At 29.8% G+C, this 13,538-nt stretch overlaps 1 protein-coding gene across 1 annotated transcript in view; it reads right to left on the bottom strand.

Moving 5' to 3' along the window:
• Positions 1-13,538, bottom strand: part of CysRS-m (cysteine--tRNA ligase-like protein, mitochondrial) — a 60,487-nt gene that overhangs the window by 31,717 nt on the left and 15,232 nt on the right. The window contains exons 5-8 of the mRNA XM_067286678.1: positions 9,477-9,687; positions 5,545-5,678; positions 5,342-5,473; positions 3,825-3,963 (exon numbers count right to left, since the gene is read on the bottom strand). Of these exons, the coding sequence (XP_067142779.1) occupies positions 3,825-3,963; positions 5,342-5,473; positions 5,545-5,678; positions 9,477-9,687 (616 nt within the window). The remainder of the gene's footprint in view (positions 1-3,824; positions 3,964-5,341; positions 5,474-5,544; positions 5,679-9,476; positions 9,688-13,538) is intronic.

Here is a 13,538-nt window from a genome sequence, read left to right as displayed (position 1 = left end):
TCAATAGATCAGATTTCTAAGTTTAAACCCAACAGTAATCAAATTTGTGATCACGGAATAGAGGAAACTACATCATATAATAAAATACAAGGACAAGTCAAAAAAGAGTGAGAATAAATTTATTACTCACAAAATATTTTAGGCAGGATCTAGGTTTATATGACCTTTTACATAGCAGTCTCCATTGAGTCCAACATGCCTGCCAGTCCTGGAAGACATGCTGGAACATGCTTTTTGACATCTTCAGAATAGCTGCTGAGCCAAAACACTGGCTCACAGCTCCAACTTCAGACAAAGGAAGAAAAAAGTCACATAAAGCAAGGTCTGAGCTTTAGAAGGTGTGGCACACATTTGATGTTTTGTCAGGCCAAATATTATGCAATAATCTTGGCAACATGATGGCTTACATTATTGTGGTGCAGGCACCAACTAGACAGATGCAAATCAGGGCTTTTTTGTTGGATGTGTTTGGCCAGGATTTTCAAAACAGTCACACGATACTTCCCAGTAATCAATGTACTGTATATAAGGACACTTCATGTTGGTAAACCATTCTACTGTAATCAAAAAAGAAAATCACCATTACCTTTCCCATGAACCAAATAACCTCAACCTTCTTTGATCAGGGGAAACATGTATCAAACCATCAAACATCAAATGTGTGCGCTGCATCTTTTATACAGTCTTGACCTAGCTCCATGCAGCAGCACTGCTAGCTGTTTGAGCGCCCGTGTGCAATACCGATTATACTGCCCCTGTTTAACTATGACTGCCTATGCTGAGCTTGCCAGCAATACCAATTTGCCGCCCATGTGCAGTGCACGCCTTGTACGCCTGCTTATGGCGGGCCTGGCTCCTTGTGACTTTTTGTGTTCCCTCATCTGAAATTAGAGCTGCAGGACCAGTGTTTCACTTCATCAATGGTCATTCCAAAGAAGTTGGAGGCAGTTCTGAAGATGATGTCAAAAGAGTTTTCAGCGTATCTTCCAAGACTGACAGACATGTTGGGCCAAGTGTATACAACTTAATGGGGACTACTTTAAAAATGCTATAACAACCTGGATCCTGCCTAATGTATTTTGTGAGTAATAAATTCATCCTCTCTTTTTTGACTTGCCCTTGTACAGGTATTCCTTGATTAATGCAATTAATTAATCCCACAATGCTACTGCACATATCAAAGTTGCATTAATCAAATATGGTATCTATGTTAAGTAAAGACAGCTGGTAAAGCCATGTTAATTAAAACATCTGTTGCATATACAAAGGGATTGTTGCTATTAATTTCACACATTAATCAAATTCTGTGTTAAGCACAGGATACCTGTATATGCAAATTATAACAATATTTCCATAATATTTATAGTTAATAATATATATTTGAACAAATAACATCTAAAATATGTTTACAATGCAGTTTTTGATTTATATTTTATTTTTTAATAATATAAAAAAAAATTATTAAAAGTAATAAAAATGCAAATATACCGCATATTTCTGCAGATAAGACAATAGTTGAATCATAAAAAAAGACTCCCAAAATCCAGGGTCGTCTTATAGGACAGATACAAAAAAAAAATCAGATTGAAATTTATATAAATTAAAACCATTATAAAAACATGGACAAACCATTATTATTTACTAGTAGAGAGTAGGGTAGGTCCACAAAATAGAATAGCCCGTATGACGTTTTTGTGAATAGTCAAGGTCATTACCCGAATGCCTGAATCAGTGGGAAACGTTTGCAACAATTGCAAGAAGTGCTGCCAGATGCAGAAAATAAAATTTGTTCATTTGAAAAATTACAAATAGGACATAATTCCATATATGCTATACAGTATTATTATCCAGATAATGATTGCTGATCCAAACTAAATGCATAGGCTGTGGATAGTTTGGCAGTCGTCTTATAGGACAGATATAAGCTAAAACAATAAAACTTTGACAAAAATTTATATTTTGTCTTATCTGAAGGTCATTTTATCTGCAGAAATATATGGTATTTCTTTGATTCTAAGATGCATCAAGAGATTTAAATAAAGATTTACATACAGGTATATTAATATTGTAATCAAATTATTGAAATTGACCACAAACTTATTTTATATATAAAATATGTTCTATAATAGCTAGTTGCTCTCATAAAAGCATTACGACATTATGACTACAGTTTCATCTAATTAGTATCAATAATTTTAAAAATTATTAAAACCAGAATGGAAAATTATTTTATAAGATGAGTGAGACTGTAAACACAGACAAATATGATGTAAGACCCAAACATTTGAGATTTTGCTCACCTGTGATAATCAATTCAGAATTTATTCCTGATGGCAGAACAGTGAACAAGGATGTTATCAGGACATTTTACATTGTTTGCATGAGTCTATCTGTTGTAAATAGTCTGAGATATGGTGAAGTTAACAATGGTATTTTCTCCAAGACAACACACCTATGCATCAATTTGTAATGGTCACAGTTTCTTGCCAGAAATGGTATTAATGTGCTCCCATATCATGCCTATTCACCTAACTTAGTCCCTTGCAATTTTCATCTCTCTCCATTGATGAAATAACATCTGCAGGAACATTGTTTTTAATTATCAAATGAGGTAAAAGCAGCATTACAGATGGATTCAAAAATGGCTTACAGCAGTGCTTCCAGAAGCTGTACAAGCACTGGCAGAAGTGTATCATCACCCAAGGGATTTGAAGGTAGTTGTGTGCTGGTATTTTAAACTATTCAAGAAAAGGAAATATATGGCAAGTTCCTACATTTTTGGATTCTACTACAGATATTTTACTGAAATATGAGGGCAGTTTTTTTTTTCAAGCTCTGATGATCCATAAAACAAAGACAAGTGTAAATAACAAAATGAATTATTACCAAAAGTTAGGTACAAACATGGTTACTTTTTGACATAATCACTGTGAAGATTGAACTTGTCATATCTGTCAATGAGCTTTTCCATCCCCTTGTCATAGGATGTTGCTGCCAGTGACTCGAGATGGCTTTAACAACATTTTGAAGATCGTCATTAGTCTCAAACCTCTGCCCTGGTAGCCATGTTTTCAGTTCAGGAAAGAGGCGGAAGTCTTCACACATTAAAAATTTCCAAGCTGGATAGAAGTCTGAAAGTGGAAGTCTTCACTATCTTTAAACACCCAGCATATAGCAACTTCCACCTCTTTCCTGAACAGAAAAAGTAGCTAGAAAAGTAGAGGTTCAAGATTAATGACGATTTTCAAAACAACATTACAGCCCATCTCAAGTCACTGACGGCAACATTCTATGACAAGGGGATGGACAAGCTTATCCACAGATATGACAAATGCCTCAATCTTCATGATGATTATATCGAAAAGTAACCATGTTTTACCTAACTTTTGGTAATAAATTCATTTTGTTATTTATACTTGTCTTTTTTTTGTGGATTGGAGCTTGAAAAAAAACAGCCTACATATTATTCAATTTAGATATGGATGAATATGTATAGTATCAACAATCTTAAAAATTGAGAAAATCCATATCAAATAAGGCAGGTTACAACTGATATCATAGACAATAAATAAATTTTCACCATTTCATCTTATATTGAATATGTTTATTTATTTTGCAACATTAACACATCAAGACAGTTTCAGTTTCATTATACAGTTAGTAATTAATTTAGTTGATCTTAGTAGTAGATGAAACAAAGTATAACACAAAATAAATTTTAAAAAGTCAGATGCTAATTTTTTAAAACATTTTTCAAGCAATCTAAAATCATAACCTAATTTAAAATTAATGATAAAAATGCAATTAATTATTAAAATAATTACCATTTTAAGAGATGACTTTCATCTATAGGTCCATAATTTGATTCTCCATCAACATATGCTTCAGTCTCAGCCAAAAATTCATTAAACTTTTTATTAATTGACTTGCATTCCTTAACAGTCTCTTCAAGATATTCAACATCTCAACAAACAGATACAAAAACATTTACAGTAAGATAAAATCTTTATTATTATTATTATTATTTATAAACAAATATATATTTAGAAAAAGAAATTTAAGAAATAATATTTAACCAATTATGCTTTATTGATTCTATAATTTCAATTTAATTTGGTTATCAATGATTAATTGATCAGTTAATGTGAAGTGTGAAGTATGAGCACATCAAGAACCGTATGTCAAATATGCTCAAACCTGAACTGCAATAGAATCAACGAACATAGATGAGAAGTGGAAGCAACATCCCAATTTGTAAATTATTGGAATCAGGATCAGGATCATCAAATATTCCTTATAGGTAGCTTGAAACCTTATTATGTAGACATCTGACCAATGGTTGTAAAACATTAATTTGATATATTAGGCATTATAGATAACCAACAGCAGCAAACACTGTTGTTTGGGAAGGAAAAAATTGTTTTAGAAAAAAGTTCTGATAAATATTAAAAAGTTAAAACACTCACATAGAAGTAATCTGCTGAATTACTAGATTATTTTTTAATTATTTTGACATAATCAGACTAGAAATTTATTGATAATTAAATTTATCATATTTATGTTAAACTATATCTAAATTTTAAAAATAGCCCATTAATTCAGCAATTTCTACAGATTTTGATGATATATTAATATAATTAAACAGTTACATTTGTATTTAATAATTATATATATTGCAAATAAAGTATTCTTTGAAATCCAGGACCAAAATAATTTGATCTCATTCAGAATATAACTATATAACTATGTACTGTAATGTCACTTAAATTAATTACTTCGTTATAATTTATCATGTTAACATGTCAATGACAACTTATGAATTGATTGCCTTTATCACAAAAATCAGGGTGAAATATAATTGTACTTATAGAAATTTTGAGAAAATATAAAAATAAATATTATCATGCAGTTTTATGCTATACCTAATTTGTTGCATATAATATGTGATAACTGTGACATGAAATGACATCAAATTTATTATATGATCAATTGTGTCAAATGGATTGAATTATGTGATAAAAAAACATGAAATATATTTAATCAATACAATGGAAAAAAATACAGGACTTATTTCTAGTATTTTCTCTTCAAATAGACTTTTCAAATGTAAGACAAAAAAATCTTATAATGAATATTTGTAGGCAAAGAATGAAGTGAAAGTAATACATAATCTTAAACATAATAAGGTTTTTAAAAATAGTATCTGTGAAACTCTGTTTAATTAAATAGAATAAATAACTGTTCATTAAATTTTTAAAATTATATATATATATATATATATATATTATAAATAGATTGATATATAATAGATATATTATAAATGAATAATATACAAACTTACCATTTTGATATGGTATTCTAAGGCACATTATTCTAAAATCATTTGGTGTGTATTCTTTGAGAAAATCCTTGACAGATATGGTATTATTCAAAGACTTTGCCATTTTAACATCATTACTTAAATGTAAATGACCTTTATAATTAAATTTTAATATTAATAATTAAAATATGTTTACCTTAAAATTATTTCAAAACATTTCAAACCTGTATGAATCCAATAATTTGCCCATTGAGTAGTATTATGATAGACTTCAGATTGTCTTTCTTCATTTTCATGATGTGGAAAAATTAAATCTTTTCCACCAGAATGAATATCAAGTTGTGAACCAAAAATATGACTAAAAAATTTAATATTTCAAAAATTTAACACCTTAATAAAATATATATATATATACAGTATGTATATATATTATATATATATATATATATTATAATAATAATAATAATTAAATAATACAACCCAGAAGATTGTAGAACAAATATGCATTTTCTAGATAGAACAATTTACAAATACAGAAAATCAAATTTTACAACCAAATTCATGAAAGGACTGTCTTTTGGTATTAATTTTTCAAAAATAACTCATAACATACACAAAAAATATATATAAAAATTAAATTTTTTGCAAGTAGTTTCAATGAAATTAAGTTATAACTTCTTCAAGCAAAGATGACAAACATTGTTCTGTTTGAAAGCAAGAACATTTATGACATCAATAGATCAACATAGCAGATGAAACTACATGACATGGTAATTAATAATAATGAAATGTAAACTTATCACTATATTAGAAAGATTTTAGATATCTATTGCTATTTAACTTTTGAGAAGTGCACAAAGGGGAAAGAATTGTGAATGAAATATCATGATCAGTGAATAATTTGCTATTATATTTATTAAATCACAATAAGTAAGAAGTTAAATCAGAAAGCAACATCCTTTAGTTATTTTAAGAAAGATAAAACTAATATTCATATTAGTAAAAGTACTAGTTTACCAACATAATCATCAATTCCTAACAGACTAACCATGTGGTGAATTACTTCTTTACTGTTTCTTTCAAATGCCTTTCAATATACAATAAGTGTGTTTACATTTGACTGTGCATTTTTGGTTGTAAATAAAGAAAGGTTATCTTTATAAATAACAGAAAAATTTACAATACTGTACACAGTATTTCTTTTTGTCTACTCAGCCATTTCTTCATTCCACCCAGCTAATAAAAATTTCTGGGAAGAATATTATATCAAGAGTTAAATTTTGATATTTGTTAATTCTAAAGCTGCAACTAACTTCTAAATATTAAAATTAACATCTTCCCATTGCTGGAAATTAAGAGGAAGGTGTTAATTTTAGTATTTAAATTTTGATATTTTGTAAATGAGGACATAATACTATATATATTTTTATTATTCTAAAGATTACATATTCCTGGAAGGGTAAATGATTTACAAAAATCTAAATAAGCAAATAATATATTTTTAGAGGAGGAGTCTATCCAGGGAAATGCTTGTAGTGCTGCAGCATACCCTTATTAATTAATATTAAAGCAATCAGTGTTGTTACTTTAAAATAAAAATAAATGTAAAAACACATATCACATGACTTCAGGCTGAAAGAAATCTTAAAGAAAAAAAGCAGAAAAATTTAAACTATTTTTCTGGTACATGTCGCTAAATGTGGAGCACAGATTAAAGATAATTCCAATGGGCAGAATGGGCAGTGTTAATAGGCTACAGAAGAAACGTAATTAATGGTATCGTGAGGAAGTTTAAAAAGAGTGACACAAGAACCTCTAAACAAAGACCTAGTGGATATACTAAGTTTACATTCAACAAAAATGTATGGGACATTATGAAGGAGATAGCGGACATTGAAAAATCAACATTGATCTTAAAACGAGCCCCGAACCTCTACAAAATTCTGAGAACTGATAAAGGGGAGATTAAGAAAGAGGATAAAGCTGGGGTCTATAGGATCCCTTATGAAAACCAGCAATTAGGATTAAAACAGGAGTATATAGGGGTCACAACGAGAAACCTAGGTGTAAGGGTCAAAGAACACAAATATGATGTAAGGAAAAGTTTGAACGCAACGGTACTGGCCCAGATGGCCCAGACTGAAGGATCCGTCGTTGGATGGGAAGAGGTGGAAATTGTCAAACAAATATATTCTCCAACTTTAGCAAAGACGGCGGAAAAAATAGAAATTTACAAGAGTAGGCTCGACAATAGATGCATTAATGCCAGGGACGCTGAGGGATTACCATCAGCTTGGAAGTTTGCAATTAAGAGACTTACAAATGGCTCATGATTTGCGGTGTGTTTCGTATTTGGAGAACCTTAATATTTTATTATCTGTTAAATGATGTTAGTGTGTACTAATAACTTTGGTATTGTTGTGTGTTTGTTAGTTTACATTTGTGTATTTTTTGCACTTTAATTCTAATTTTAATTAGTTGCTCCGTTGTCGGTTTTTTTGAATTTAAATATGTTGTGTTCCATTCTTTGGAATTATTTTTGTTTGACAGTTTAAACCTGAAGATGATCTATGGAATAGATCAAAAACGTTAGTTTTCTTAATTAAAAATTCCCTCAGCAACTTATAAGGTGGTGGTTATTGGAGTATATTTTTGCTGAGTACGTTTATGTTCGATAATTGTATTTGAATTCAAAATAACTGTAATCTTTGATAATTCCAAGTGAAAATAAGAAATATAATGATTTTACACTTTTTCTATTCCTCTTTTTGAAATCTCAGAGTATAAATCATTCTGTAATTTTTATGATTTATAATCAAGCTATCAATTCAAAATTATCAATTATCCATTTAACAATTTTAAAAATGCTAATGAGCAATTATTTAATGTGACATGATCATAATACTATGCTGCAATTTTTAATCATGTTTTTAATTTATTTAATTTAAAATATATGCTCTCAATTTTAGTAGTGTCTTGCCCCTGTACATCATACCTTTCTTCATAACATCTGAGTCATACCAGTCGTCTATCTAACACTGTTCATGAGGAAATTTTTGAGTTAAAATAATATGACTTACAGTGTAAACCAGAAGTTTTATATAGTTAATCAGAGCCTTCTTCTCCTAAGCTTTCCATATCTGGGTCTCAACTATCATGTCTAATGTCTAACTCTGTTCTTGAGATTATGAAAGGATAGACAGATGGATGGATGGATGGACACTAATAGAAATTTATAGGTGTGCAATTTGAATTTGCTGCTCAAAATGGAACTCAAAATAATTCAGTGAAGATCCTTATTATCCGTCCAGATCTTTACGAATGTTCCGTCTCGAGTTGTTCTTTACGACTCGAGAATGTCCGTTAGATGGTTCGAGGAAAGCTACACCTCCATACTCAACAAGTAGTTATATACAGTTTATTTACACTACAAATATTTACACAGTCTGTACAATGTTCAACAACATTACATACGCTACTGTAACAAAGCTGTGATGCCGCACATCGGCTTGTCTGTCCGGGAACTCAAGTCGCTTTTCTGGAGATGGCTCAACCACGTGGCCGTCCGTCTCTACACTAACCTTTTTCCGGAGGACTTTCCAAGAGGAGAACGCTCTCTCTATACACCTCAAAGGCTTACCTAGTGTCAGAGATCACCACGTATCCGGTCTCTCGCCCTTTCTCTCCGTTTTGCTCGCCACCCTACCAATTTAAGGGATCCTGCTACTACCTCCTGCGACCAATCAGTTCCTTCCCTTTCTTAGAGCTTTCAAAGACGTCCGCCCTATTTCCCGCCGATGTAGCTTACATTTGCATCCGTGCTTTATTTACATTTTTTCCCAAGCCGGCCGGCACGTGGCCAACACATGACCCTTAAGCGGAGACGCTACTCCTTTGATCCTTCCGGCCGTTTATGGCCCCAGCTCCAGGTGGGACTAATTATCCTGTCGTGCGGCTTTTCGACTCAGGACGCTAAAAGCGACCTTTACAAATTCTATTGAATATTTTGAATTCAAATGATTTTTTGGAATTATATATTTATATATATATATAAAGAAAGATATAACTAAATAATGTATTGAGTGTAATTAAATTATTTAAAATACATTTTCTAAAAATAAGTATTAGTTCCAAAATATTTAAATATCAAACCTACCTAGCCATTGCTGAACATTCAATATGCCAGCCTGGTCTTCCTTTTCCCCATGGTGAATTCCACCATGGTTCACCTGGTTTAACTGCTTTCCATAAAGCAAAATCTCTATAATCTTTCTTTTCTGGATCAATAGATTCTTTTTCTTCTTCTAAACCTATATCTAATAATTTTCCAAAATTTCCATACTTCTCCATGTCAAAATATAAAGTTCCTATATAATAAACAAAAATTAAATTTATTATTATTATTTAATTATTATAAATAATGCACTATTTTAAATAAATATCATTGTACAAGCAAATCTCATTAGTGGCAAAGTAAAAATTGAATATAATACACCAGTTTAATATATGAGAACAAACACTTTTCTGTTGATGTTGTTATAAACATGACTAAAAATAAAACTATGAACATTTTAGTCAAATACATTCATTTCATTAATACAGGTAGGCCTCCTACAACGCGGTACCTTTACAATGCATTTTCGCTCCAACGCGGTTGGAAAAATGCAGAAATTTTCTTACAACATGGTTTAGGGTATTGAGAAATGAATTATCTTTCACATAACAGAAAAATTGCAATGGATCACATAAGTGCAGTGGAACTTGATGAAACAGGCTCAGATCTTAAAATAAGACCAGTCAAACATTCTCGAACAACTATAATAAGTGGTGGTGAGGACCGAATTTGTGAGTATAACATTATGTTTCTTTTTGATTTTGACTTGAAATCATAATCTTTTTACTTTTTATATGATGTTGAATTTTATTTAAGCTTTTTATATACATAAATTTAAAAAATGATGAAAATGTTACACCATAAAAGGCAGTTTTTCTCTTTTTAGAACTGAATCCCAGTTTTTGTATTAAGTTGGTGTCTCCTATAATGCGATTTCCCACAATGCGGTATTTTTAAGGAATGTATCTACCACACTGTAGGAGGCCTACCTGTATTCAATCTTGTTAAAATATAGTTAATGAAACAATTAACAAAATTAAATATTCTATGACAGAAAAACAATACACAGTTTTGAATTCTATCGAATAAAATTACATACTGTATATGTTTAAAAGAAATAAATAAATAATAACAAATTATAAAAAAACAACTATAAAATATACTTTTATACAACTTTTATACAAAAAGCAAAAAATTTTAACATCAAAAAAATTTAACATGAAACAATTAATGCACCAATTCAAGAAAGTAATAGCTAATTACTGCTTTACAATTATATTTTAGAATCAGAATTGGTGAATTTAAAAAAATTTTTAAGCATTTGCAATGTTTTATTTATGAAAATTTCATTTAAGATTACATTATAAATCATCACTATACTGCTGTAAAAATTTTTCACTAAATGCAAGATATTCAGCATTCTAACAACAGTTAAAATAACAATAAATTAATTGAAGAAGTTAAAATGACAATTGCTATTACATGGTTAACAAACAATACAATTAGAAATAAAATTTATCATTGTATAGAAGCTATACTGAAATATTATTCTATTGATTATTTTTTAGTAAATAATAGAATAATATTTTACAAGTCTTATAAATATATTTTAACTTATCAAATTTTACATATACCAAAACAGATAACATTAATTAACTAATAACAATATCAGTGATGACAATAAGCAGATTCTACTATATATATTTTTTAACTGAGAATTTTCTTTTATTTAATGAAATGAAATTTCATGATAACAGAAATTTGTTCAAAATCAAAGATATTAAGTAACAAATGGAAATGATGGTAAGAAACATATCATTGGTTTGAAAGCCAGCAAGTAGCAACAACAGCAGATAAATTTTAAAATATCATTAATAGAAAATCTAAAAAGCTTTCAAACTAATTTTGTTATCTCACAAATTTCATTATATTAAATAAAAGAAAACCATCAATTAAAACATACAGTAAAATTTGCTTATTATCAGTTATTTAAAGTTATTTTGAAACATGCTAACTCTGATAAGTTAAAATACATTTATTACACTTTGTTTATTGTAATCAGAGTTCAGTTATGATCTCAGTAATTATCTTCAGATATATAGGCATTTTTAAGCTGTGTTTTCACATTATCAACCTTAACAAATTGCTGATAATATGCAATTATTATCAGTCTTAAATCAGTGCTTTAAACATTGAAATGATTACTTGTTCAATGGTTTAAACTGTTGTCATTTCTTACTTCAATTACATACTAGCTGTGATTAATTATTTTGTTACTATTATCTTTTAGGGCTTATCATACATGTAGACTAATTTGCAGATTTTCGTTTTTATTTAACATTAAAATACAATACTTAATTATTTTTACAATAAAATTATTATTCAAATTTACAGCCTATTAATAAATATTCATTTTGGCATCACGCCCTCATCAGTTTTCATTCTTTAGGTTGTTTTACTATACAAACTAATAAAAGAATTTGAAAAGAATAAAAAAAACAAAGATTTGGAAATAAAAGAATTGAATTAATATAAATGAATCCACTCTAAGCACAAATAAATATATAATATGAAAAATTAAAATGCTATAGTTTGGAAGAAAGAATAAAGTATAAATTAACAGTGCAGAAGTTTTATGTTAATCGGTATGGATAACTGGCATGCAAAAGACCATGTTATGATATGAAGATGGAATTAGAAAATATGGTGAAATGAAAACAAAGAATAATATTGATGATTTATTGATAGTGTACTTTAAGTGTTTTAGCAATATCTAGTACTGTACATATGTAATGTAACAGCATGTTCAGTATATGCAGGGGTTGCACTGCATAGCAACTGGCAATATTTTTATTAAAGTGATGATAAAAATATAATACTGGCAATAAACACCCTAGTCCTCCTGTTTCAACATTCAGTGTGAAATTGAATCACAAATCACACTTCAGGAAAAATAGCAGAATGTTTAGGTTCTGTGCAACAGAAGTCCTGTGTACCACAACCTGGGGATTTCATGTCTTCATGCAGCAAGTTTGAGCAGAAAAGCAGGAAGTGACATTGAAAACCAAAAGCAGTTTTGTGCAATGCCACCCAATGTTTCCAGATTGGGAATTTTTTTATCAATCGACAGAAAATTTGAAAAATTTTTGGGATGACTTTTTTCACTTTGATCTTTTTTTCAGTAGACTAAAACAAATATTTTGACATGACAAAATCTGTGAAATACTGTTTAAACTTTGTGATCAAATGTGTTATTCAGAATTATTCATTAAAAAATTATTCAAAAATGATTTCTATTGCTAACAAGGAGAGGGCCAGAAGTTTGGGTCTCCAATTTGAACAAAACTTGGTGAGCATGTAGCCTGAACACAAGCAGCTCCTTGTCCAAATAAAAGGACAACTTCTCAAACATTTCCCAAAAATGATGTCAAACTGACAAGGCTACCAGTACCTGCATTAATTACTGTATATACTCTAGTAATAGATGATCTATGTGAAAGTTGACCCTCTATTTTTAGCCAAAATATCTGGAATTTTCCATAGATTCTGTGTAAAAGTCAATCCTGGTATTTCACGGACAACAGCTTGACATCCGTGGTCAACATTTGCCAGAATTTTTTCCATTAAAGGCACTGCAAGTGCATCTAGTTTTTCAGGATAAGTAATGGCTCCTTATAAAAGTTTATATTGTTTACAATGTCAAAAAGCACTGTTCTAACTCTGCTTTATATCATGAAATTGCCATGAGGATTTTTACCAGTTTCATAATTCCACTAACACCATCTACCAGTAGATATTTTCTGAAATGTATTTCAATAACTCAATCTGCAATATTCATGCATTTCAGATCTAAAATAAAATATTTTGGGTGCTTTCAGGTTTTGGGGACCAAAAAAAATTTTCATTAAAACAATCTAATGAATAATAAGGAATTATGGTCAGCAACAACGACAGCAATCATTTCAGCAGAGGCATCATAAACACACAGACACACGATATATTGGTACCAGGTACTGCCAGCACAAACACATGCACAAATCTACAACTACAGTTTAAAACTTATTGGTTTTTAATTAGGTTTCCGTTACAGGTTTTTTGTAACTC

This window comes from Centruroides vittatus, unplaced genomic scaffold (genome assembly GCF_030686945.1).
Source record: "Centruroides vittatus isolate TY-2023 unplaced genomic scaffold, ASM3068694v2 scaffold_386, whole genome shotgun sequence".
NCBI classification, from domain to species: Eukaryota; Metazoa; Arthropoda; class Arachnida; order Scorpiones; family Buthidae; genus Centruroides; species Centruroides vittatus.
Note: the sequence above shows the minus strand (reverse complement) of the source record. Positions and strands in the feature narration are given on the sequence as shown.